Source organism: Nicrophorus vespilloides, unplaced genomic scaffold (assembly GCF_001412225.1).
Source record: "Nicrophorus vespilloides isolate i.1.1-1 unplaced genomic scaffold, Nicve_v1.0, whole genome shotgun sequence".
Lineage (NCBI taxonomy): Eukaryota > Metazoa > Arthropoda > Insecta > Coleoptera > Silphidae > Nicrophorus > Nicrophorus vespilloides.
The window spans coordinates 361,193-389,095 of record NW_017100088.1 but is presented as its reverse complement, the minus strand read 5'-3'; the positions used below and the strand labels follow the sequence as shown (position 1 = coordinate 389,095).

Below are 27,903 nucleotides of genomic sequence, written 5' to 3'. Positions count from 1 at the left end.
CACTACTTCCTTTCTGTTTACAGTTTGTAGATTATTATTTATATAGAATATTGGCAATATTTCAACGTCTAGCATTCGGCGAATAACGTGATGATTCACAGCTTATGAATTACGTGGATATGAGACTAAATTGTAGTATAATGAAGATTTTCAACGTCTATTAAAGTTCAACGATTCTTTGATGTTTCACAGCTTTTCTGGATGGGTGATTCCAGTAATAATAAAGTATTGATGACTCACAAAGTTAAGCAATTCATATATTTGAATGGGTGATTCTAGTAATAATAATCAAGTATAACGAAGAAATAAAAAATACATATTTGCAACATTTCTCTTTTATAAATGCAAATGCATCAATAAAGGAAAAAAACGAGAACTGACCACTCTCAAACTCTCATTAACTCTTTGTTTATATTCAACAGATAATTGCATTAGCGCATAGTAAACTCGCCACATTTACTGGTCTGGAGAATCGTTAATTATCAGCTCATCATAATTGAAATTTCATTACGCAAAATGTAATTAGCTTCATCAAAATTTATAATTAACAAAATAATTATAAACTTTAATTATTCACATATTTTGTTATAATTAGGACAAACCAAAAACTAAACTTTAAAGTTCTTGTTTAAATTAATAGCTTCCACTTTTACAAAATAATTAATTTTGCTCAAATTTAAAAATGATGAAATTTTTATTTCAACATTCGATAGTTAACATAATTACAACAATTGTTGACATGACTTTAAATAATAAGACAACAAATTTGTGGAGGAAAACCATAAATATTTGATTTTTCAATTCGCGTTGAACTCTATTTCAATCAACAAAACTCAATGTCTGTCAATAAATAAGTTATTGCCTGTTATATAATTCTGACGTTGTTTATATAACTATGGTCGAAGTAGCAATTTTTCCGACATTATGACCGCTCGAAGAAGTGTAATTTCTTGTCTTGTGTAATTCACCTGTATAATTATGTATAATTTATGTCTCATTTATGAGTTTTCGATATAGAGTTGTTTCCATCAATTACTCTGAATGCTACAGGTAAAAGTACAATTTTCTATATTATTACTAATTACCAAAATTACTTGTTTTCTTTATATAATAACACTTTTATTAATTCCTATTCGATTAATTTAGAATTATATGTCTAATTTTATATAATTTATTTCAATTTGAACTCACTATATGAAATGTAAAACTTACTATCTTCTTAAGTAAACGGAACTTGTCTATAATACTTAACAGTTGGTACTTCTGACATACATTTGTCTCATGTCAACTATAATGTAGACCAGGGTTTCTCAATACTTTTAATGTGCGATCCAACATGCTTGCCCGAAGTATTTTTTATAACATACAGATTTTGATACTTTGACAACCTATAGGTAGGGAACCGCTGGTGTAGACGCATCATTAAATATACAAATTGAACCTTTACGAATTGAAAAAAAAAGTTATTGATTCTTATATAATGTTCGTAAGCATTTTTCTAATGTTGACTGTAGAATAAATATATTGAAAACTTTTCTTATATTTCTACTTTTCATTATGAAATATATGCGAATTGAACCTTTACTAATTGAAAAAGTTAGTTATTTATTCTGAAGTAATGTTTGCAAACTAAATTTGATCCGTATTGTAGTTGTGTTGGACGCAATAAACTCTTATTCAGATCAATGTTCCTTCCAGTTTATTGGATTCTTGGGATGCATCAATGGAAGGATTTACGGTGAAAGTGTGAAGCGTTTGATTGCTCGAAGACACCCGAAGAAGTACTGACCTTAAAAAATAATCCTGCACGAAATCCGGATGCTCGTCCAGCCATGCTTCCATCCGTGCATATTCTGGGTCATAGCAGTTTCGGTGTAGCCGGTGTAATCCCGACTCTGCACCGCCACCTTCGCCTGGCATCCGAGACTCCTCGCTGTTGCGCAGATGCAAGCCTGAAGAACAATAAAAACAAACAAATTCATTAGTACAATTATCTTCAATTCTCAATGCATATTGAATATGAAGATTAAATCTATTTGGATTTACTAGCGAGTGTGTTTAATATTTAGTAGATTTTACTAATAGCTCTTAAGCAAATCGGATCAAAATCCCGACAACCATAATCCGGACAGTATCTTCTATTATTTGATATATTACTTAAAACAAATGAATTGAAAAATATTCGTTATTACTTACTACATGAATAAAAAAGATATTCTATAGTTTAGACCAGTGGTTCCTAACCTTTTTTGTGCTATGCCCCACGAAATATTTTCAAAAATTATGTAACATGCGGTTAAACTCTAGACGTGTCCATTTCAGAATTGCCACCAATGACAATCAGCGTGGGCCCCACGATGGGAAACACTGGTTTAGAATAAAACCTTTGTTTTTTCAGAATCGTGTTTTATACCGATGATAAATTAAAATTATCTAGTTAATTATGGTGAAGGAGAGAAACCGGGTGGAGTTGTTATAAATTTATAACTTATGTGTATCTATATTATAGATCTTTTCAACAATTCTCTGCTCGATTTTTGTACTTCCAGAATTCCAATTATACAAAGTTCTAATGAAGATAGCCAAAACCTGCTAAAATGTTCGCGATTTTGATACTGTCGGGATTTCGGATGTCGAGATTTCAATATACAGATATATTCTGTTTTGCTAAACTTCGATGATAATTATTCAGTAACTATATAAGAAATTGTATTTTTTTGTAATAATAATAAATCTACTTAAATTATGTAAAATAATGGCATATGAGGATAACCTTGTAGATAGATAGAAGTAAAGGAAGAAGATCGATACTATATACATACATAGGACATCGAAGTTTGAAATAAATCAAAGTTTATTTTATTTATAGAATGTATAAATAATAATGTGAGTTTGTGTGTTATAAAAAACAGTTTATCTGAGTATAAGCTTGTTGTAGATCCTTTGCAAAATAGTAGGATGATCAAGTGCGATATGATAAATTACAGTCCATAAATGGAAAGGAAGTTTCCTGTGAAACTTTACGTCCATTTCCGAATCCATGGCTTTGAATAATACCGATTTATTTTTAGATTTCCAACTTTGAAAGTTTTTCGATGCAGTAGAGGAGAATCATATATATCGGGAAGGGCGATCAAATGCAGCGCCGAAACTTTTTCCAGTTAAAACGAAGCGGAAACTCGATTCGATTCGTTTATTACGTGCGAAAATCTCCAATAAACTTTTTATTGGAAAGTCATTTCGGTTTTTAATTGCTCAATTGTAGGATATTTTTAATTGCGCATTTCATGTGAAGGAAGAAGATGAATGCAATCAGACGTCCAACGTGTGTGTGTGTGGGGGAGGGAGTAACACAATCCACTTGACTTTCAATAGCGATAAAACTTCGTTACGAAAATAAATTCGATCGGAAATTACGGCGAAGAAGTCGTAAAGAAAAAGCCGACCATACATCAATTTGCCAAGATCCATTTTGTTTCACTACACACCCCGAAACCCACCCCGCATTAAACTTTGTCGTTGATAATTACTCGTTCTTCCGCACGGCGCCCCCATCTGTCGACGTATATATACACACAGACATAAACTAAGTCAAATAGTGTCGAAAAGTTCTGGTCGAATCAACGGATTCCCTTTGCACAGGGTCAAAGGGACTCTCCGGCAAGCATAATGGCTTTGATCATCCCAATATAAATAATTCTCGGGGTCTGGTAGGATTAAGAAATTCGGGCTTGCTTTGAATTTAGATAACAATAATCCATTAAACTATCCCATTTACAATCCAACTGCTTTGATGATCTCGTCTGTGTGAAGACTACTACTTTTCCTTCAGGATAAAAACACATAAATGTATAATAGCTACACGTGCAGGAGGATAAATGTGTAATGGGTCAAGAAATGGCGAAGTGTTAAATTTAAAATGAAATTGTCTCATCTTTTATTTTGCGGACAGTTAAACATGCATGCCGTAGCTCTTGGAAGTATAAGGATACGAGCCGTGAGGAGGAGACTTGATGGAAGAGGATTGAGCCTGGCTCGGCGTGACGGTAACTACGTGACTTTCTAACAAAGCCGAATGTAATTTATAATATTTGCTTACATAGATGAGCGAAAAGAATCGAACGACAAAAAAAAACAAACAAACTACCTGAACTTTTACTTGACGCAACTATCGTACGGATTGCATCGATGAGAACCAATTTTTTTTGCTTCAATACTCAAACATTCTCCTTTCAACACAAATTTATACACAATTAACGCAAGAAACAGAAACAATTCTAATTCTTATTAATTGATTGATTTTTTTTTAACATTCTCATGTACAAAATTATTTTCTACAATAAAAATGTAATTATATAATAATAAAACTTAATTCGATTAAAATACATTATTTCCACATAAATAATTAGCGCAAGAAATAATCACTTTTTATTTAATTAATTGATAGATTATCAAACAAACATTATAATGATATAATAAAGTTTTAATCCAATTAAAATTGTAGCTTTAATAACAGATTTTCTTTCGTAATTATTTGGCTGTAATCATACAACAAATAAAATCATTTATATATTGAAAAATATATAAAAAAAAGTTCATAATCAAAATTGATTATTTCTTCTAATTAAACACAAATCATTGAAAATAACGATACGAAAGTGTGATTTATATACAAATTCTAAAAGAGTGCAGACGTTGAAACATGTTACGTAAATAAATAAAGATAACTTAGATAAATTTTGGTCACGTTTTAAAATTTCATGGTATCTTATATTTATTTAAAATATTGTTGGTATTTGGTAAATGAAGATGATAAGAATTGATAGTTATTACATTGATGATGAGTCATAAAATTTCAAAAACAAACAATATTAAATAAATTGGAATATCAGTTGCATTATTATAAAAAACTAGTTATTTCATGAAATATCTACATCAAGTAGTTAAAATTTGAAATTGTTGAATTACCTATAGGTATTATTTTTTAAATACGTTAATTGTTTTGGTGATTATCGTAAAATTCGAAATTGGGAACGACACTATTAATTAAATATAGTGCATGGCACTATCAAGATTATGTCCATTACGCACTAAATGCTTGCCGTTGGAAATTTACGATCGAGCTGTAAATCAGATCTAGTTTCAATCTGATAGAACGCTGATTGCGGGCAAAATAAAGCAAACAACCCGAGCAACATTTTATTTACCATTATCATCAAACCCAAGGAAATCGATGGAAAATTACTCTTACACGTCTAGAAATCCAGTCTATTTCTCCCCACTTGACACTATTCCCATGTTGCTATTTCATATTAACACATCCGTGATTTATGAGAACGCGTATTTATTTTTTTTATGAAAAGTTTCACAATTTTTCATCACTGCTAATTACACATTCAAATTAAATACAGAATTACCTCACAAGTCTCTTTTATGCGGTTTAATTCAAGGAACTACTCGATTAGTCCGGTTTTTTGTTTAAAAAAAATGCAAGGAAATGCGCAGCGAAGAAGCCTTTGATAAACTGAACTATGTGTGTAATTCATTTAAAGTTTCACGTTAAAGTATATGGAGGAACTTTGAAGCAGCCAAAGAAAACGTTGAGGGAGTTTCCACAAGTTCGAAATACCACCAAGAAATGCTGAAATTAAAACTAACTCAATCTCAAATTAAAATGGTATAAAACTGCGCTGCGAAAATAATATTAAACATAAATTTTATCTGAACTGCGAGATTCGTTTTGAAGCTGTAATGGCTCGAAATGGAAAGAACCTTGACCGTGATACAACAACGTATCTAAAGTGCAGATATTATTTCGGGCATCGATTCTATGCAATGCGCACAAACGAAAATGAGACGCGAATTCACTAATGGCTTTTAAATATATAAGAAAGGGGCCGTTTCGTAATGGAAGGACGAAGTATTAAATTGCGCATTCCTTTGTCGGGAAATTCGAGTGCGCGTTTGATACGAACGATGAAAAGAGACGTGTTTTATTTTGTTTTTATTGGATATCCGTCCGAAAAGTTCCATTTGAGAAAACGGATTCCGATTAATAAAACAAAAGAACAACAAAAGAAATGGTGGATGCGAAAGGTTATATAAAAAAAAGGTACAACAAGTAGACAAGGGATGGAATATAATGCTTGTCAATTTCCAGTCTGACAAATTGCCCTAACTTATTCGATTGGCGAAACTATCAAACATTCGAATTGATTGTGGCTAGACCAAGACGACTGCTGCTTTGTGTGCTTAATTGCGGCGAGGATGAAGAGAAAAACGTCACCCGTTTTTTTTTAGTGTCGATTAACATGTTCTGAAAAATAATTTTCTCTTTAATCGAGGATTAAACAAATTCGACGTTTCTATTGAAATCAAGTTTGGTTGATGATCGCGTGTTTATGTTTGCTTATGTGAGAGACCATGTGACCGTGTACATCCATTTAACACGCGCCTAGGTTCAGGATTGGCGCCGATCATCGTCGAGGTGTCAACAATAAACAAATAAACATACGGAGCCGGTGCCAAAATAGAGCTCGAACCTAATTAAAACTTGTTTGCGGTTAAATTACATTCACATACGCCCACGCTCGCTCACTATTCCCAGACAATTTTCAATAGAATTTCAAGTCTATTAACTAGTTAGGAGTTCACTTAACTATATACACAATATAATACAATAGTAAATGTAATACAGTTTACGCCAAACATTTGTATGATTAAATTTTCAACAAAAACAAGTAAATCAACAATAAAATCTAGTGTTTTCACAAACTTTTGTCTCGAATTATTATACGTAAATAATTCGAGACAAAAGTTTGTGAAAACACTAGTATTGCAGTATTGCTGCAATAAATATTGTCGTCATTACAATAGTAAATATTATACATTTTATATAAAATAAATGTATGAATGTAAAATTTTAGTAAACAAATAAAATATAAAATTTTATCAGCCCAAAAACCAGCATTTTTTCTGAGCTTGATTTTGAACCTTCTTCAAACATAAATATAAAAATTCTGGTTAAAACTTTATTAATAAAGTCCAAGAAAATTTATATAAACATAAAGAATACAATAAAATATCAATTTGTAGCAAATTTCATTAACATTTCTTAGTATTTTTATAATATTTTAATTAGTAATTTTAATGTCAGCATTTTTTTCCTTGTTTTTAAATTAATAATTTTAAAATAAAAATTAGAAAAATATGAAATAATAAATTCATATTGAAATTGAAGTATTTAAAGTGCTAATGATATTACATGTAAATAAGTTCATTTTGAAAAAAAAAGGTGGCTCCACACCATTTGATATATGGAAATGAACTTAAAAAATGGATGACAACTTTACGAAATTATACTAAAATTAATTTGTTAAAATGATGTGTTTTCATTGGAAATGTAATGAATATTGTAGTTTAGATATAGAAGAAAGTATGATGAAGATGCCAAGCCTATAGCAAAACGGTAATTAAACTCACGACCTAGGTGCTGCGAATTTTGCGTCAACGTTCGAATGATTCGAATCGATACGAGGAGCGCTCATATTTTTAGATCCATAATCGAAGTGCAATTTACGATTTGTTTTACTCACATACGTATTAATAGAAAACGTGGGTCGACGAAGGTAGAACAAATAAACACTCTCTCGTCCTCCCCTATTTCTCACTCTGTATACATACACTCGTATATGTATTACTTTCTTTCCTTCTATATTTGCTGGATGCTTCCTTTCAGATTAACGATAAAGATTTCACGTTTTGACAAACGAGTTGACATCTGTCAGTGTTTGTCTCGTCACAATCTATTTATAAATTTCTCCCAATGTTTTTCCCTATTACTGCACATCTTTTTTCTATAGTTGTCGACGTTAAAAAATCGTCCTGGCAGGAACGGAAACATCCAAGCAGTGATCGATAACAACGTGTCTCGTTTTGAAAAATGGTCCTGCTTCTTTTTTAATTTAGTGCCCCCCTCATCCGACAAATAATGTACAAGGAATAACGAGGCCCTTTTCTTCTCCGCCACCTCCATCATCTCGAAACAAGATCCATGCCTTTTCCTCCAGCGAACAATAACTCAAACTCGCAACAATAACCCAGGCTACCACGGAAACGGGAAATAAAACACTTTTTCCCCAGCCGACGCGATATTCCGACACATGCCTCGCATTTAATAATACGATTCAATTCCATCTCCACCCTCGTTCCGTGTCAGTTCACCCTTATTTTCAGAACCGATGCATTTAACTTTGTTCAGAGCGCAGTTCATTTCGTCTGCAAGAATTTTACATAAATTTAGTTTCATTTTAGGTAAAACCGGTTTTTCATACTTAATTTATTAGGAAAACTCACTTTTTCAGTATTTTCCGTATGCACTTGTCGCAACAATTTATTAGGAAAAGTCAATACAGTGGAATTTCGCTTAATGATCCAAAATTTCCGGATTTTTACTCGTATAGTGAAACATATTCAAAATTCACATAATATGTGTACACAAGTTTTAAAAATGATGTAGAAGGCGCGCAATCCGGGACTTCTCTTCTCATCGCCTCTCGTTATGCGAAACGTCGCTCGTTAAGCGAGTCATTTTTCTTACAATTAATTTTTCGTTAAGCGAAATGTTCGTTATGCGAGGTGCTCCCTAAGCGAGGTTCCACTGTACTTTTCAAGTAATTTATTAGTATCATTAAGCAATTACTTAGCAAGTAAACATATTTATCGGTATCACAATAGCAATGTCCAAACTATAACTGTTTTAAATATTGAATTTGAAATGTAAACATTGAGAAATAATAAACAATATTAATTGATAAAATCAAAGGTCTATAGATATCCAAAATATTATTAAAGTTACAAAGGTTACATTTATATAAATTTCAATAAATCAACATTGTATTATATCCTGTTTGTAGAAAGTAATTAAATCTGTCCACTTTTTCCATATTAATTATATACACATCTTCAATCATAATCTATTTACGAGTACATTAAACAAATTATTAAAAAAAAACTAATAAAAGCAGACATGAAATATACGAAATTTTCTAAAATAAGTTAATAAAATTAAATTAGTATGTAATCTACTCTCATAATTCAATTACTTTGAATGCACTTTGTGCTCATAAAATGAATGGGGAAGCAAACAAAAAAGTCGATACTGAAAGATACATGCTAGAATAATTACACGATCCACGAGCAGAATAACGTGAAACAGACAAATAAAAATTGGTTATTTACCCTAGCATTTAACGGAGCTCGTTTAATTAGTACAGGCCTCGTGTATGTAAGATAACAATGGGATAGCAACAACAATAAATAATAAGGAACAAAGTAGGAGAATATTGGGTAAAAGCATTAAGCAATTTCAGTACAGGATTAGCAGCTACACGGAATTCGTTTCAATTCTTCGCGCGAAGATTAATGATTGTAATTTATATAGTTAAACAGCGATCGATCCTGGAGCGTCGGATGGGAGGAGGAATAAAAATAACCGGAGCTGTACCTTTTTTTCGGGCGGGCAATCCGAAAACGGAAACGAACCATCAATTTGGTATTTTATATACGTTTGAGCACATACAGTGTCTGCGGCTCGGAGGAGAAGGTTGCAAGGACTCTCGGAGCGGAGCGCAATTAAAGGAGGATGAGAGATAGAAAAAAAAGAAATGAAGTAAAGTATAGCAAGAGCAAAACAAAACGAACGAGTCCTCGGATGCAGTACGTAGTACAAGGATCTTTCTCTTCATCTCTCGTCGTCTATATTTAGAAGGAAAGTTTCCACACTTGGCTCGCAACTTTTCGAAACTCTTTTGCTCTAAATATAGCGAATAAGGTTAGTATCAACATTTTCCTTGCGCGAAGAAATTGAGCGTGGGCGTATATGTTGCTAAGATATCGACCTTCGTCCCTTTCCAATAAGGAAATTGTGTGAGAAGAGATGAGGAACATCCATCCATCCATCAATCGATACGGATGGACACTTGGATGGTGTTTTTCCAAGCGAATATTATTAGCAAACATTCGCGAATTGCGACCGGAGACGCCCGCAATATTGACACATCGATAATTGCCCCGATATTTGCACAAATTACACACATTATAATACCGTGCAAACAATAACTTCGATCCTCCTAATGCGAGACTGCCTTAATCCCAAAATAGTCAAATTGGATGTGCTGCACGTAGCTGAAGCGACATTGAACCGAAAGCACACCTCTATTAATAACATCACCTCTCTCTCACCAGTCATAATACCATTTACTTGATTAATTAGAGGGTGTATGAAACGCTATAAATATAAAATACCGCAGCACTCGAATCATGTTTCCGTTTCGAAATAATTAATAACAATAATTATTGCTTCTTTTTTATGTAACCCTTAAACAAACCGTCGTTAGAACAACATGTAGCGAAGTTTCGCAAGTTTTTTGACTCGTCCTTAATATTGTTGACCCGCTGGATCCATAACCTAACTCAACTCAGCAAACGCACATTTTCAACAGATGACGAAACACGTGTTTAGCACGACCTTGCCGATGAATGACGAACGTATTTCTTCTCTTTTTTTTTCATATTATTATTACTACTTCCACGATCTCGTTTTTAAACTGCTTTCTTTCAATCAGCATTAATCAAAATAATCTTTATTTTTCCATCTCCAGGGGTTACAATAACAAACCATTTACATCCACAAATTATTGTTAAACTGCTTTCTTTCAATCAAAAATAATCAAAACGATGTTTATTTTCCATCTCCAAGGGTTCAAACAATAAACCAATTACATCCAGAAATTGTAGCAATTTTTTATTAAAGTATAACAGATAATCAATGTCTTCATTTAAAAATAGCGTAGACATCAAAATGACTTTAATTCAAGCGATAATTACTTAATATTCCTTTCTTTTCAATGCAGTACTTTTTACATAAGTGGACTATTTGATAAACAGATAATAATCGATTTTTTATCATTCAGACGATCCATTGCAAACTAATTGCTGGGTATTTCGAATGATTCACTCGTTTGTTTCAATATGCATTACTTCGCAGTTTCGTCCATCTCCTTTATTTTAATGAGTCTATCATTATTAATTGCAAACCAGTTAACTGATCATTACTAATCTTCTTCCAGGTATTACTAATGATACAAAACAATCCAAAACCTGACTCATCAATTGACTAGGATAATTTACACTAATTGAAGCAAATGTACTATAAATATAATTTCAGTAATTAAATAAATTAATATAAAACTTAGAATTATCTTATTTTCAGGGTTTACTATGAATTTATATCATTTTGTATTTAATTTAGTATTTATATATTTGTTCGTATTGTTATTATCCAATATAGCCAATAAATTATTATTATTATTAGGAAAGAAATATTACACAAAAATCATTCAATATTATTATACATGATTATTATGAAGTCAATGTGAGTCAGTGCATTGCATGTAGAGAAGATGACTAAACGAAGATTATCGTTTAAAATAATAAATTGTAGGTCGATGCGAAGCAAATAATACTCATCTTCGATATTCTCGGAATATCTGAATTCCCCGGCAGTTAAAAGTTGAATGAATCAAATGACTCAATCTCATTTATTTGACCCAATCATTTTGATAAATTAAAGAGAAATTTTGAAAAAAAAAAACTCAGTTGATATTTACAACAATGTAATTGCTTATACACTTATTGACAAAGAAATCAGGAGTTTCGATACAGAAAAATAAGTTTAAATTCAAGTTGTAAATTATTTGTCAGAACATTTGTAAAAACGTTATTTTAGTTATTTTATATAATATAACTAAGTAAATAATATTAATATTTTATACATTAACAATTGTTATGTTTCGATGATTGTAAGTGGTGTTAATTAATTGTTTTGTAGAGTAGTCTGTTTGTTAATATGTGAACTTACTTTTCTTGTGTCGACACTGATGTAATTTACACATGCTGAGGTTATGTCCCATGGGTCGGGGCCTTCGACTCCGGTGTTTCTGGCAAGAGGATCGTGGACCTACCGGGGCACGAGGGGCCCTGGGGCATAGCCCCACATCGCGCCACCACTGTTTCAGCGTAACAGCCACGCTAGACACCTTTCCGCCAGTTTTATTAAGGGCCTCTCCGACGATCCTCCGATGCTTCTCAGCGGCTATCTTGAACTTTTTCAGGCTCTTGTAATCGTCGATCTTTCCGAAGAAACTCACACCGGAAATCGACTTTGCCGGAACCGGTATTCTGCACTTGCCGGCGCCGCCTATGCTGCTTCTGCTGATGATGACGATGTTGCTGTTATTGTTGTTCACCTCCTCCTCTTCAGGTTTCAGATTGGACAGGCTGGACAACGATGAAGACAGCTGACCAGCAACGAAAGTTTCTAACCTTGGCGGAGCCGTTTTTAGGTCTTATTCGAAACCCTCTGGCAGGACAATACAACACGTTCGCCGCAAAACTGATCCTGGCTCATTCTCTAATTATCAAAAAAAAAACCTGCCGATCGAAGATGACAAACATGAGAAACTGAAATAACGTTCGGGCCCTTCGCATCGTGTTTTGACTGCGCACTTCGCGTTATGAAAACAATACACCTACGTATCTCGAGATAACCGACGGCATTATACAAAAAAAATGTATATATAACTAGCAGATAACAAGGAATACAAATCGATTACGCCCCCACCGTGCGCGATCGATTTCCTAAAAACAGAAAATCCTCATTGTTTTCTAACCAGCAGATAACGAACTCGGATTTACTCTCGCAAATCGAATTCTACAATATTAATTAGAACGATAATCCAATTCAATCTATGAAAGTACTCATAAACTTATCTAATTTACTTTAACAAAACGTAAGTTTTGATAGAATTAAGCTGCATCATTACAATAGTTCTTTCAAATATTTGAATATTCATAGTTTAATTAATCTTCCAAATATAAGTTATATCCAAAATGATAGATATAATTTGTGTATTAAAAATCAGTAAATAATTAGCATTCATACACAGTTATAGTGTAATTAATAAGTTACTTAATAAGATGGTCATGTTTTTTGGAACTTTAAGGCATATTTTATTACTTGGAGAAATTTATTTATGCGTCTTATTGATTTACATATTGATTTCCAAAAGTTGTCTCATTTTCAGTAAAAAATACTTAATCTAAGTCACTTAGTAAGTTTGTTATGTTTTTTGGAACTTTAAGGCACATTTTATTACTTAGAGAAATTTATTATGCGTCTTATGGATTAATTAGGTAATCACATATTGATTTGTAAAAGTTGTCTCATTTTCAGAAAAATACAAAAATTTATTGAAAATTTTTACATGCAATTATTTATTATATAATTTGCAATTCAACTTAATTAGATTTCTTGAATAGCTTAAAAACTCCCATAAATTTTATGAATATTAAGTGAAAGATAATTTAAGTGTAGATATACTAATAAAAAAGGTAAACAAAATATGGGAAAGTTATCTTATAAAATTTATAATTCATATATTTTTTCGTAAAGGATTAATTCACGACTATTAAAAAAAAACTGAATTAGACATTGTGACTTGAATCACGTAAACTCAATTTTTAGATACAAATTCAATGAAATTTGTAAAGATTAGTGAGAGTTTCTTATTCATTTTTTTTTTTTATAAGATACGAAACTAATTATTTCAGATTTTTCAAATTTGAAATAAAATGAACATATTTGTAATTAAATGAAAATAATGTATTAGAATATTTACTAAAAACTTTACTTTATATTTTGCTATAAAATTCTTCTATAATCTTTATTAAACTCTTAGAAAGAACCATAAACCAGTAAATTTTATGTTACATATTTCTTCTTACAAAATTTACCGTCAACCAACTTGTTTACATTGAACTCAACATCATAAATAATATGGATATCTTATTTTTAAAACAGGAATGGCTTCTGTAGAAGACATCGATTTTGAAGTTAATAATAATAATATGTGCAGGTAAGAAATGATAAGCTATAATTTATATAAATTACAGCGCGTCAATTATATTTTTTTTCTATGTTATAAGTGTGTAAGACTCGTAAATCTAGTTACGAGATTGTTTTAAATGTAGTTAGGTATAAGATACAGGTTGTTATTGTAATTGGCTAAAAGGATGCAGAACAAAAAAAAAGAAGAAGAAGATAAAGAAAAAGAGAGGCTAAGGAAGACCACGCGTCTACTGAATGGGATGGGACGAAATTTAATGAAATAAGTGACCAACATTTATACGATTCAATCGTGTTTAATTTATTTATCAGCATGAACTTTACAATGAGGTGAATTGAATTACACAGCCGCAGCTGATGCGATTATTGTGTGACGCTATTATCCGCGATGATAAAAGTCGCGCGCGCGTTTTCATACCAACAAAAAAAAAATATAATAAGAAACAGATTTTTGGATATACGACGAGATGAAGAGAATTTTCGTTGAATCAATGCAATGAGAAATAAAAAAAAAATGATTAGAAAGAAGGAAAAATCCGTCTTTAATGTATCCTTCATTTCGCTGCGAACGCTGCTTTATTATAATATACACACTTGCTCTTTGACCCGATTTGCATTTCACATTATCATGTTAATCATACTTGATGTGCGCCATGTACAGAAGTGGTTTTAAGAACACTTGAAAATTTGCATGTGAACCGAACGCGCGGTTACTTCTTCGTTCCACCAAAAAAATATATATACATCGCCATTCATAATTTTGTTGTTATTATTATCATTTCCAGACCGTTGTTTACCTACTCGGTACTCCGCATTAACCCAATTCTATCAGTTAACAAACTCTTCGCTGTTGAAACTATGTCGCAATTTTTTTTGTTGCAAAAAAACAACAATAATATTTATCAATTTCATCGATTAGCACAGATTTCATTATTAATAAATAATGCGACGGTTTTCATAATAAACCACTTGAATCTCGCGCATAATCTTTTTGATATCAAGGCTCTCTTGTGCCAGAAAAATCATATGTATGTGTAAAAAAAAATATATATATATAAACGTATTACATAGACGCTATTTCTCCGTCGATTTATGTGTGTGCAAGCTTTTTTGTATTCGTGTCGCAAAGCCCTTTTGGCACGAATCCAACTCCTATATTTCTCCCCGCTAAACAAAGAACTCAACACTTTTATTTTGACCCAATTATTTCCTCGCATACTTTCATTACTCCATCATTTTTTTTTTCGCTTGTCTCTTAGTATAATTTTTTTAAATTCTTTTTCGGTACTTTAATGAACGCGAATTCCGGCGCGAAAGTTCCACGGCGAAATGAAAATAGATACAAATGCTATGCCATTAGCAATGTCTGCACCAAAGACACACAAGTTACATGAACAATATACTACGTTTACTTCCTTGATTTCACTTATTCACCTATTCCATTGTGTTTGTTGGGAGGTTTCCCTGTCTTTATACCACGACCTCAAATACCAAAAACTCAAGACATAATATCAATTATCAAATATTTGTATTTTCTTGTCTTGTCTCAAAAAATAAGTGCAGTAACACTTTGTATAACGTTGCCTCGATTAACGCTGATTTGCTGGAAACCTGCGATAAGCTCAAAATCCGGGTATCAAATTATTGTGGCATTTCGTTGTTTCGCATATAATACGATTCATCCTGAACACGTAACGCTTTCCCAGAATGTATATTTGTTTCAGATGTAGATGAGCAGGATATTAAGAAGTTACTTTAGTTTGTTGAGGGCCTTACCAACGATTGCCTTCAAGAACTGGTAGAAAAAGGAATTGAATAACGCGAAAATAGTGATTCTGAAGACGATGAACGAAAAGAACTTGCTTCAGCTTAGAAACGATAACTGAAATCGTTGATCAAATTGTAGCAAATGATCCAAATTTTGACAAAAGTGCAAAAGCAAGAAGCGGAGTTTTAGGTGCGATCGGATGCTACAAACATTTTCTTAATGAAAGAAAAATAAAGAGACAAATGATTCTAGACGATTTTACCACCAAAAAATGAAAAATATCAAAAGACTTAGGACCTTCAACACAAAAATAAAGTTAATATTATGTTTACTTTTGGTTGTGTTTTCTCGTTTCCCTATTTGCTGTCTTCAGGAACGCATCTAAAGCGCTAAACGAGGTCTTACTGTAGTCTAATTTAATGGATATTACTGTTTATGAAAATGCCATATGGTAACGACACACAAAAATAACCTTTTTTTTTCTGTACGCTATTTTTTTTTTCGGAATACGGATATGATATTTGAGGGACGGATGGACGTAAAATATGCTGAAAGAACGGTGAAATTCATCATGTGAAAAGGATATGCGATATAAATGTGCGTCGAGATAAAAAAGGAAAACAAATTGTGTACATATTCCCGTGGGAGATTCAATGGGAGAACTACGTAGTGGACATTTGTATGGGAACAACAACAACAAAAAAACTCGTAACAAAAGTACTAATCTAAAGGATCACCCGGTTTGTCCCACGGTCAGAAAGGCACATTAGACCCGAAATTTCCTAAAGCACAAATCACAACAAAAAAAATCCTCAACAAATACAAGTATACAAAGAAAAAAAATTGGGGTTGAATAATAACTAGATTTTGCTTATCCTTATGAATAATACTCGTTTCCATACATTCTGGAAGTAATTGGAAATTGAAATGCATATTTATGGGAGAATGCAAATCGCGGATTCGAATTTGCCCGGTGGATCGCGCGAATCGGTTTCGATTTCGTATGAAATTCAAATGCATTCCGTTCCATTTGAATGTATAGACGCATAAATATTAATTTGCACTTTTTCTCTCTCTTAATTTCAATACTATATAGAATAATTTATACAATTTAACAACGCCTTTACTTTCTTCAGTAAGTAAAGAAAAGAAATACAAAAACTGCGTTCATTAAAATGATGTCCACTTGTAATTTCGATCACTTTACTTTAAGTTCATCAGTTGAGAGGTTTTTTTTTGTTAAAGTATGTCTGCAAATTAAAGGAATTGAGTCGCGAATGTTCAATTAAATTTTCACTTATCAGGAGACTTAAATTGGCAGATTTCCGACGGGTTTTATCACACATTGACATTAATTTAAGATGAAGAAAACGAAGAGAAAGATGGGAATAAAAATTGACTCAATTAGGTTGCAGTTAATCCCAACAGATGTTCCTTAATTGATGCAGAATCTCCGGATTTGCGATATAAATTATAAATGATGAAATTACATTATTTAATGAAATACTCACAATTAGTTAAATAAATTAATTAACTTAAAAAAAATAAATTAAATATTTGAATATTTAAACATTTATTTGATCGGAGTTTTCACAACTAATTTGAGAGAATTTTTAAGTTTATTGAAATATTTATGAAATATTCAAAATTACATAGATGTTTATAGATTTCCATGGAAGCAGTTAAAATTGTGCCGAAAAATGTATGTCTGTTGTATAATTTATATAATTTTTTAGAAAAAAAAAACTATATAATAATGAATGCATTTTTAAATATAAACAAATGTACATCAAATATTTGAGGATTTAGAAATAAATTTGATCGAAGTTATTAGAACTAATTTGAAAGTTTACTAAAATTTTATTATGTAACTATATAAGATATATTGAAAATTACATAGATGTTGATGGATTTCCATGGAAACAGTTAAAATTGTACGGAAAAGTTTCCCACAAATTGAAGTGTGTATCTGTTGCATAATGTTGCAGGAGTTTTTTATAAAAAAAAAATTATTTTTGATTTAGAAATTTGATGGAAGTTATCAGAACTAATTTGAAAGTATTTGGAAATTTACTGATATATTATATAAGAAATATTGAAAATTACGTAAATATTTATGGATTTCCATGGAAACAGTTAAAATTATGCAGGAAAGTGGGAAGCAAGTTGATGTGTGTCTGTTGTATAATATGCGGGATTTATAAAGTCAATTAAAATTCCGTTGGAGGATTTATACGCATACAACAAAACCGTGTAACGCTAATCGAATTAGTACCACATTAGTTCCATCAATTCTCGACGATCATTTACATGAGAGAGAGATGCGTGGAAAACTGGAAACCCTGGCTCTACCGCGATGCACCTCCAAACCAGTCACGGTTAATTAATCGCGTTCCGACGTCGGAAAAACAATTTTTCCGACATACAAATAATGTACAACAGTATTCCCATCTTTATTACTTGCAGTTTCCTGCAGTCATCCGCAGAACTCGATTGAAAAAAAAAAAAGCAATTTCGTTGCTCTATTTTTAGTACAAATTAACTTATTCCGAACAATGTCAAACATATCGGGGAAAAGCGCTGCTTTTAATTGGATTTTCCATTTGACCAAAACCCCACTCCCCACCCCCCGATAATTGCGCTCACTATCTCGGTCGCTCCGATTTTCCCCCACGGAAATTTCAAAGAATCTGCTGTATTGTATTGTATCTATTTTTCCACGCAACTTTTGTTAAATTTTCCTACATTGAAATTCGTTCCTAACCTTACCTAATCCAAGGTTACTTCGCCTTGCATAAACAACACATTTATATTATTTTTATTGGCTACTGATATAACATAAGTAAGGTCATGCTGCAAACAGTAGACTCGCTTTTTTTTCAGTTTATTTTCATGCACTCTCCATCCACACTTCACCCAAAAAATGAAATACCTCAAAGAAATGTATACTTCAATTCCATCTTTTCTCTTCAAAACAAACTATCGACCTTCAAACTAATTTGTTTAACTGTACAGTTTTAACACTTCGTACAAGTTTTACAATCATTATAATGTATAAAATAAATTAACATTCTGTTATATAATTAAAATTTAGAATAATAGTAACTAAATTTTTGACGAAAAAAAACATAATCTACTGGAAACATATAAATCTAGTAGAAAAGTTCAATTTTCAGGATAAGTGATAATGAATAATAAAAATTATAACCTTAATTAGAAGGATTTTCATCAAAACAAACTATTGACCTTCAATAAACCATTTTGCTGTTTACGTTTACTTTTCTCTCTTTCTCTCTCTTTCTTTATTTACTTAAATATCAGAATTATGTTCACCTACATTTCCATAATTATACTGAATAATTGTGTGGGGTTTTATGAGAATCGTCGGTGCGGAATCGCAATTTTCCCTCGCGCAGTTTTATTTTTCTTTGTCGGAGAATAAAAAAAATAAATATTAATCCACGCCACTGACACAATTAAAATCTGAGACTGCGGTCGTTTCTCTCTCTCTCTCTCTCTCTCTCTCATGTAGTATTTAGCAGAGGAACAATCATAAATGAGAAACGTTTGAAAGAGCACGGTTTTGTTCGCAATTAAAATTCGTGCATGCATTTGGGCATCGCCAACATTTAACTCAAAAAATTGCATTTTTTTTCCTTTAATGCAAATAAATTTCTTATAAAGACGAGTAAACACTTTGTTAAAGTAATTTTCAAAACATTTCATTGAAATAAATGATGTAAATCTTGAATGTACTTAGTAATAATTAATAATTGAAAAATTAATTAATTTAAAATAAAATGTAATTAGTTTAATTGTAATTTATGTTCAAATAGGAAAATGTAGTAAATAGAAAGTATTTTGTTAACATTCGACAATTTTAGCAATTAAAAATTAATGTTTTTGCATTTAAAATATTCAATACATAAAAATCCTAATAATACTCATCAAATTTAATAATCGAATCATAAACATATTGGAGAAAGTCGTTTATTACGTAATAATTTGTTTTTTTTATATTCCGTACGTTTTACGTAGTTCAATATTTAATCAGTAATAAACAATTCTAAGCTGAGAATTCATCAATAAAGAAAAACTTGTCCAATTGACGCATTGAAATAATTATAATAATTTAACTATCTTTTTTTGTTATAATATTTACGAATATTTTTAGATTAAATTTCGTATTAACTTTTTGTTTTTTGTTTATAACAGAATCTTTGTTGTTACATTATTTTTATTCTGAGATTTTTTCCTCTGACGTGATTCAATTTTAATACACCTCAAAGGAAGAGATCAAATTTTATCGTCTAAAGGTCGTTCTAAACAAGGTCGTAGTGCTATGGGGATTTACGTAAAACGTTGAAGTAAATATATATTAGAAAAAAAAACATGTATTTTTTTTACCAAGAAATTGTTTTACGTTTTCTTTGTTATGTAATACGTTACGCTTTTAATTAAGAAAAAAATAAATAAAATTTAGCTTTTAACAATCATTACTTAATACATTTACTTTTAGTACTGCTGTAGCAGTAGAAAAAATAAGATTTTGTAGTTTTCATATAAGTTATGATTATTGATTTAAATTCTACTGCTACTAAGAATTGTTTTGTTTTTATACAAAAATATCTGTTTTTAAAGAACTGTAGTGTTAACTTTCAATGTAATTGCTTTAAAATTATGTAATATCTAAGAGTGCAATTCTCTCCTAAAACAGTGATCTAAACAAATACAGATACCAACGTTCGTTACAATGACACCACGGAAGCAGACTTATCTAGAATCCTCTATTTACAAACCGATTATAACGCGAGCGAGATTAAAGTTGGAAACATTCATTCCTCGAATGTATATCTCTCTCTCTCTCTACGTCTTTCACTCAGCGCCAATTAACATTGCTCAACTGCATCATCATTTGATTAATAATCAATGCATCCGCGAAAAGAGGGCTGCGAATTAATCGCGGATTACGTAATTAATTAATTAGCGAGCATTCCTTTAGTGCGATAAAATTTATCGCCATTTGTTTTGTTTCGAGACGGTAAAAAAACGAGACTCGGAAACAAATAAAAAAAAATCAGTAAAATAATCCATTGTGATAATTGTTGCTTGGAAATGTTGTTAAGCAACAAAAAAATACACAGTGTTGTAGTAAACAGTAGTTTCTGATTGAAAGTCAAAATTTATTTTACAATACATATAATCTTTATCATCAATGAAAACTGTAACTACAGAAGATATTTAACATAAAAACATCAACTATTATAACAAAGATGTTGCTAAGCAAAATTTACCAAAAAAAAAAAGAAATTTTTAATCACAATTGGATTTTTGATTCAGTCATAGAAAAATTACTGAAATACAATAAAACATAAAATTTCCTAGTTCTTAAGAAATGTGAATTAAGAATAATTTTTTTTACAAAAGTCAATTAATTCATGAATACAAGAAAACTGAAGTATTTTCCAATACATCAATCAATCAAAATTTTAAGTATTTCTTCAAAATGTTTCAAATCATTGAATCATGAATGAAATCTGTAATTACACAAGATATTTAACAAAAGCATCGACTGATGTTTCTGACAGCAAACTCAACAACTTGGAAACTAATCATCAACAATAAAGATTTGCTTGCAAATGTTGTTTTTACATGTGTGCGGAAACAGACAGGAACCACGAAATTATTCTCGCATCGACGTAAACAGGAATATGCAGCATTCGGAAACGTTAATATTAGTTTAATAAACGGGGGACGAAGGAAAACGAAATTAATTGTGTTGCCGTGCGCAGATGTTTGCGGCCCTTTTGAAGTTTCCGTTCCGAGGGATTAGCCTGTGTCGAATCCAGTGCGATTTCCTCGCTACAATTTACACTTTGTACTCAGACTCGTCGCGTAAGCATATTCAATTTGCACTGTGTGTTATATATTATTTTTTTTTTACATTTCAATTTACATCGTAAGAAATTAAATGAAAATGAAAAAAAAACGCTTATACATGCATTATCACTGTTCAAATAAAAGTTGTATAGCAACAGAATTGTCATGTGGTGTAATAAACGTACGTGCACTTGATCTTGAACAACTAGGTTCGTTTATCATAGAAGTGTTTCCTAGTAAGTCGAAAAGTACTTGAGCGAAAACAAAAACAGCAACAGTGTATAACGATAATACCGAAACGAAAAAAATAACAAGTAATAATTACGTAAAGTTCGAGCATTGATCAAACACACACGTTATTATTGTTTACTATGCGAACAGTCAATAATTATTTTTAATTTTCGGTTTTATCAATGAGATAATGCACGTTAATGAATACGAAAAAAAAAAAATATATATAAATATGAAAGGAAAAGAATACAGAAATGACTGAAAACACAAATAAGCTGAACTTGAACTATCGTCTCTGTATTATCACAAAATAATAATAAAAAAATTTTTTTTGGGTACAACCCAAATGTCGAAGCCGGGATTAACGAGCCGTGCCACTTCTTCTGGCACGTAAACGCTTTTATCCTAAAGATAACTAAGATGTTTGCTTTGGAATCGCGAAACTTAACTTTGCAGCATTCCTTTTGTTATTTTTCTATGTTATTTTTTATTCGTTTTGGAACGTGGGCAGAAATAATATTTTTCGAAGGAAATTGGGATGAGGAGGAGGAAGGAGAAGGTGGCGCACACAGGCAAACATTACGTAAGCCGATAGCGACGATGGAACGCAAACAAGTGCAGTGGAAAAAATGTTTACGAGAGGAATGCTATCAATGTGAGTGAAAGCAAAAAAAAAAAACTATGATAATAATTTGTTAAAACCGGCGATAATTATTTTTTTTGCATAACCGTGCGCAACTGTTCGAGGAAATGACTTGATTTTCGATTTTAGAATGTGGGACGAGGTTCTTTTTTTTTGTAGCTTTCTGTTTACAATTTTCATATCATTTTCGCGTTCCATAATTGGGACACTTGCCAATGAATATTTGGGCGATAAGGTGACGTGTGAAAATTGTATGTTAATATGCAAAATTTTAAATAAAACATACTTGATAATATTATAACATTTTTTTTTTAAACTCTTTATTATTAAGAAATACAACAATTATTTAGTAAAATTATCAACTATTAATCTTATTTGTCTTTAATTATAGATAGAAACAATCAAGATTATTATAATTTATCTAATTCTACAAATAACAAAAGTTGAAAAAAAATATTCTTAAACAAATGTATGCATTTTGTAACAAAGTTCGATACTTTATCATAAAAAAACTATATTTATAAAATCGCAGTCTTTTATTTAATAATTTTCTTACATTTGTTATAGAAAAAAAGTAAAACATTGTAGATATTATAAGAAAATGTATATATTTATGTGAAAGTATCAATTATTTAGTTGTTGCATATTATCAGGCGTTTTCTTTACTTTTGAAGTCTTCCAAGCAAATGTGAAGCAGTTATTTAAAAATACAAAAACATTTCACATTTTCACAGAGTGAAGTTAATTGAAACTGTTGAGTGAAGAGCCTCAAATAATAATTTATATATTTTCAACTAATTATAAATAAATCCTAAACTATTTACTACAGCAATAATACAAAATACTCAAGAATAATCTAGTGGTAAATTAAGAGAAAAAAAAAACAACTTACAAAGTAAATAAAAACCATATTTGTTATAAAGTTGAGTACATTATAACAAAAATTCAATTGATAAAATGCAGTGGGTTTTGTAATCGTCTCAAGAACATTTTCATTTGCGGCAACCTCGTGTATTGTGCCGCGATGGAATGTAATTAGAAAAGAAATCGAATGGGGGGGAATGTCAAAAGCGGCATTCCAGAGGAGGGGAACGAATCCAAATAAATGACTTTATTACAGATTGTCTCAATCAAGAAAATCACCGCGGTTGATGGAAATTCTTGTTTCACCCTCTTCTCATTTAACCACATCCAAACCTCATCCGCCACAACCAAAAAGAAACAGAAATACAATTTTATATATTCTATAGAAGAATACAACAAGAAAAAAAACAGGTCTGGGCTGATTGAATCGCGAATTATGGATGAAATAATGATTGAAATGACTTTCAGAAAATTACGTATTAATCCCAAATGAAAGACAAATTGTCTTTAGCAATTTTATATAATATAATATTTACGTTCTATATTTACTTACTTATTATATAAACGACATTAATTGTCAATTATATTACAACATATTTAAGTAACTCAAAGAAAATAATATTGGTGAAATTATATAATTTATTAGTAACAATTGTTTTACAAAATTAATATTTCTTAATCGTTTATTAAAGATAATAAACATGAATAATTGATATTTTATTATATTTTAATGGAGATAGATTTTTCAATACGTAAGAGATCAAGGTTGCAGTTCTTTCTTGCAACGAACTACCTGCAGGCTCGCACGTCTAAGGTCAACAATTGATGTTTCTGACTAGAAAATCATTAATTAAAAAGTAGAAAGACTTCGGTCAACAGCCTTTTACAACTGTGTGCAATAACGTTACTCTCTCTTTCTCGAACCACAGAGGTTTTTTTAACCGTTTATTTATTTTTTGTTGCTGCAAAGTTTGTAAGTTAACCGTTATTAATGATTCGGTTTATTAATGGCAGTTTTAGCTCAAGTTTAAGCAAAATAGCGAAACGCTTAGAATTTCCACAGCGGTTTACTCAAGGCTGTGTAAAGTCATTCATATGCAAATCGGTGTTAATTCATAAACTGACGGGCAAGTGTTATATAACGTACAACAAAGTGGAATGGAAGGGTTGTGCGTTGAGTTTGCAGATGGGAACAAAGGATGAGACAGATTGTCAATAACATTCGAACGTAGGTCTCGGTGTACGTAATTTGTATATATTTTTGTTTTGTTTTAAAGCGAGCAAAAAAACGATAAATAAATAAACTCGTAATCGTGCGGTTTTAATGAAATGCGTGTGGAAATGCCACACGATTAAATTATTCTCGTTTCTTTCATTTATTTATCTCTTTTTTTTTCTGTTCGACTGCGAGAATATGCCGTTCCTTCATTAGCGTAATTGACTCGCAAGGTTGATTATGAGAATCTCGAGTCTTATCGCGCGGGGGTGGAAATAAAGCAAGTAGTCAAGGGTGGTGTTTCTGCACCAATATCTTATTGCGATCCATTGTAATCACTTATATTGCGGACTCTGGGATATTGCCTCGCTCGTAGTATAATCTATATGGTAAACATTCCAGAATGGAGCTGGAGCAGAACTGCTTAGCGTAAGTAAGTGAGTAATGCAGTTTTCTAACGCAATGAAATTCCAATTCAATTCGGGAAGACGACCGTCCGTTTCCGTTTCGCTTTCACCGAAACGCGCCGCGATTGTTACGAAACCGTCAGAATTGTGGACAATTGGAACGCATCGAAAATTATGATGAAAGTCAAATATGATGTTAATTTAAGTTACAATCATAGATTTGTTAGAAAATTATCACGTTCATGGTAAAGACTATTATAATCCATGGGAATGATGCCGGAAACAATTGAAACATGATCGACAACACGTCGACACATCATTACGAAGTTCAACATTGCGTCACGTTATTTGTCCCAGTTTTTCTTTTATTGATTATTAATTTACGTACTTGTATTTCCCAAAGTTGCAACATAAAACTTACAATGAGTCACTTAGTCTTGTATACAGTTATGTCAAGTTAAAGCTATGAGTCACTTAGCTAGTATTAAAGTCACTACACGTGATATGAAACATGAGTATCAGGTGTACAAACTGTAGATTTAAAGAATTTAAAATTTACTGGTATTAATGATTTTACATAATTATCAACAACAAATTCAATTTATATGTAATTTCACAGAATCATACTTATTTAGTTAGTAACTAATAGTTACCAATAAAGAAACATAGAAAAATAACACTTATATTATTGTAGGAAAGTGTAGAACTTAAATGGTTTTGACCTAATCAATCATCCTTATATAAGAAAAATGTTAGACACTTTTTTTTTGAATCTCCGAATTCCTGCTACTACTGTATCACGAGCAGCAACACGTAACTCATCTCAATGGAATACAATTGAAACACAACAAAAAGATGGGAGCTCAACGCGAAAACTGTTGCACTTCGTAAGTAGTCCACGTTTGATTATCGATTCACGTTATGCACGTTCGACTTTCCATATTACTTGGATACAGCAGTGTTTTCCCAACTCACAACAATTCCAGTCACACAGAGATTTTTTCATCATTTTAATTTTACTATAAAAAAAATCCCTTTTGTTTTTCCAAATATCAAAAGCGGATTATAGTGAATTCAAAACCGCACTATGTGAGGTATTAACTGTAGTTGAAAATCAACGAGATAACTGGTAGCTGTTGTCTATCTACATACAACGAGTTATCTCGTAGTCAATTATAGTAAAACAAATGATAAATATGTAATACTATTATCGTGTTTGTCTAAAGTATCATTATCAACCAAAAGACATAATTTAAACATGGGCGGCAACACGTAACGTCTCGCCAAACCAACAAAAAAAAATATAGAGCTCAACGCGAAAAATGTTGCGCTACGTAAGTAAGTGTTACGCGTTTGATTATTGATTCTCGTTATGCACGGTCGACTGTATATTTTCGCAACGAGGATAACTAATAAAGTCCATAAGGAAGGCAAGGGGAATGAATTGTCCGCGTTTTTTTTTTCTTCAAATGAACACAACGGTATCGTTTGTTTACATACACGGCGATGCGTGTATCCAATGCCCCCAACAAATAAACATTGATCCACTTACGATTGTTGCATGTTTACGAAAACTGCGTCCCGAACAACAAAGAACTAAAGAAATATTAATAATAATAATAATAATATCGAAAAAGAAAACGTGACTCTCTGATACCGTCCAGACAATGATAATAAACTGAAATAAATATTTGTCTTCTGAAAACTGGTTAGTAGCAACTTTGTCCCGAGTTTGTTTGGGTTCAACATTTTACCGAGAACACTTGTCTCCTCTTATTTGAAAAACCATTTCTTAAGAAGAAGAAAAAAAATAAATAATGGAATAATTAATTCATTGGAATCTCAACGTTTTACAATTGATTATTCGATTACGTCATTGCAGGCGAACGTTTCCATCGTTTCATTTGGAAATGTCACATATGACATAAACGTAATTAACTAGTCTGTCATTAAATATCCACAACAGTATTATCAATTTGGAATGATATGTTTATTGATTAACATTCATATTTTTAAAAATCATCCGTAACTTGAAAATAAAAAGTCTCAACGTTAAACAAATTGACACATTTATATACGATTCAAGGACATTCGTGGTCGATGACCAATTATAAAAGATTTTATAAGTTTTCTTGTCTAAACTAATTAATTTATATTATTTTATAAATATTGCTACAAAACAATGTCACATTCTAATTAAATTTTACTTTTTTTGAAAATTGACTTCATTAAATTTAAAGACACAAAAAATTAACACTTTTATAATTTAGCAAATATTTCGATTATATACATAAAAATTAGATAACTCAGCTTTTTTTTATATAATTTGATTCAAAACTTCACTTAATTAAGTATAAAAGACTTCTTAACACTAAATATTTTAAGAATCAATATAAATATATAGTGAAGAAGTTCCAATTGAATAAGATTTGTATACATTTGTTAATAAATTATACACATTTAAATATTGATGACATTTTTTTAATGTTAATTTGAAAAATTTGATTAACATAATTTTTCTAAAAGTTTCAAGTCACCCAGGAAATGATAAGCGGCAAATATTCTAATTAAATTAGGTAAGACGATTGTGATATTAGCAAATCGAATATTGAAGAAAAAAAATCGTAATTGTTTTGTATTGATAATATATTCATACAATTCATTATATCTATGTAACCTTTATATTAATCTTGACACACTTATCAGACAAACTAAATAATAATAACAATATTTACCGAGAAACTAGGAAACAATACAAACACTCATTTAATTACATAAGCAGCAACAAAATACGTGCTTCAAATACATAATTAAAACGAGAATTTTGTCAATTTTGTTACTATTTCTTGCATGTTTTAATTAAAATAACGATTTTATTTAGTAAAGCTTTTGATGTTACCAATTTTATTCGAGTGAATTCCCTGCTGA

General features: G+C 31.1%; 1 protein-coding gene across 11 annotated transcripts in view; it reads right to left on the bottom strand.

The window, feature by feature from the left end:
* LOC108567417 (dual 3',5'-cyclic-AMP and -GMP phosphodiesterase 11) overlaps nt 1-27,903 on the bottom strand; it is a 182,912-nt gene that overhangs the window by 15,211 nt on the left and 139,798 nt on the right. For 10 of the 11 annotated variants that reach the window (XM_017927855.1, XM_017927862.1, XM_017927861.1 and 7 more), the window contains one exon: nt 1,790-1,952. In XM_017927855.1, coding sequence (XP_017783344.1) covers nt 1,790-1,952 — 163 coding nt within the window. Of the gene's footprint in view, nt 1-1,789; nt 1,953-11,920; nt 12,002-27,903 lie in introns of those variants that run through there. The other variant, XM_017927860.1, reaches the window with a different exon arrangement.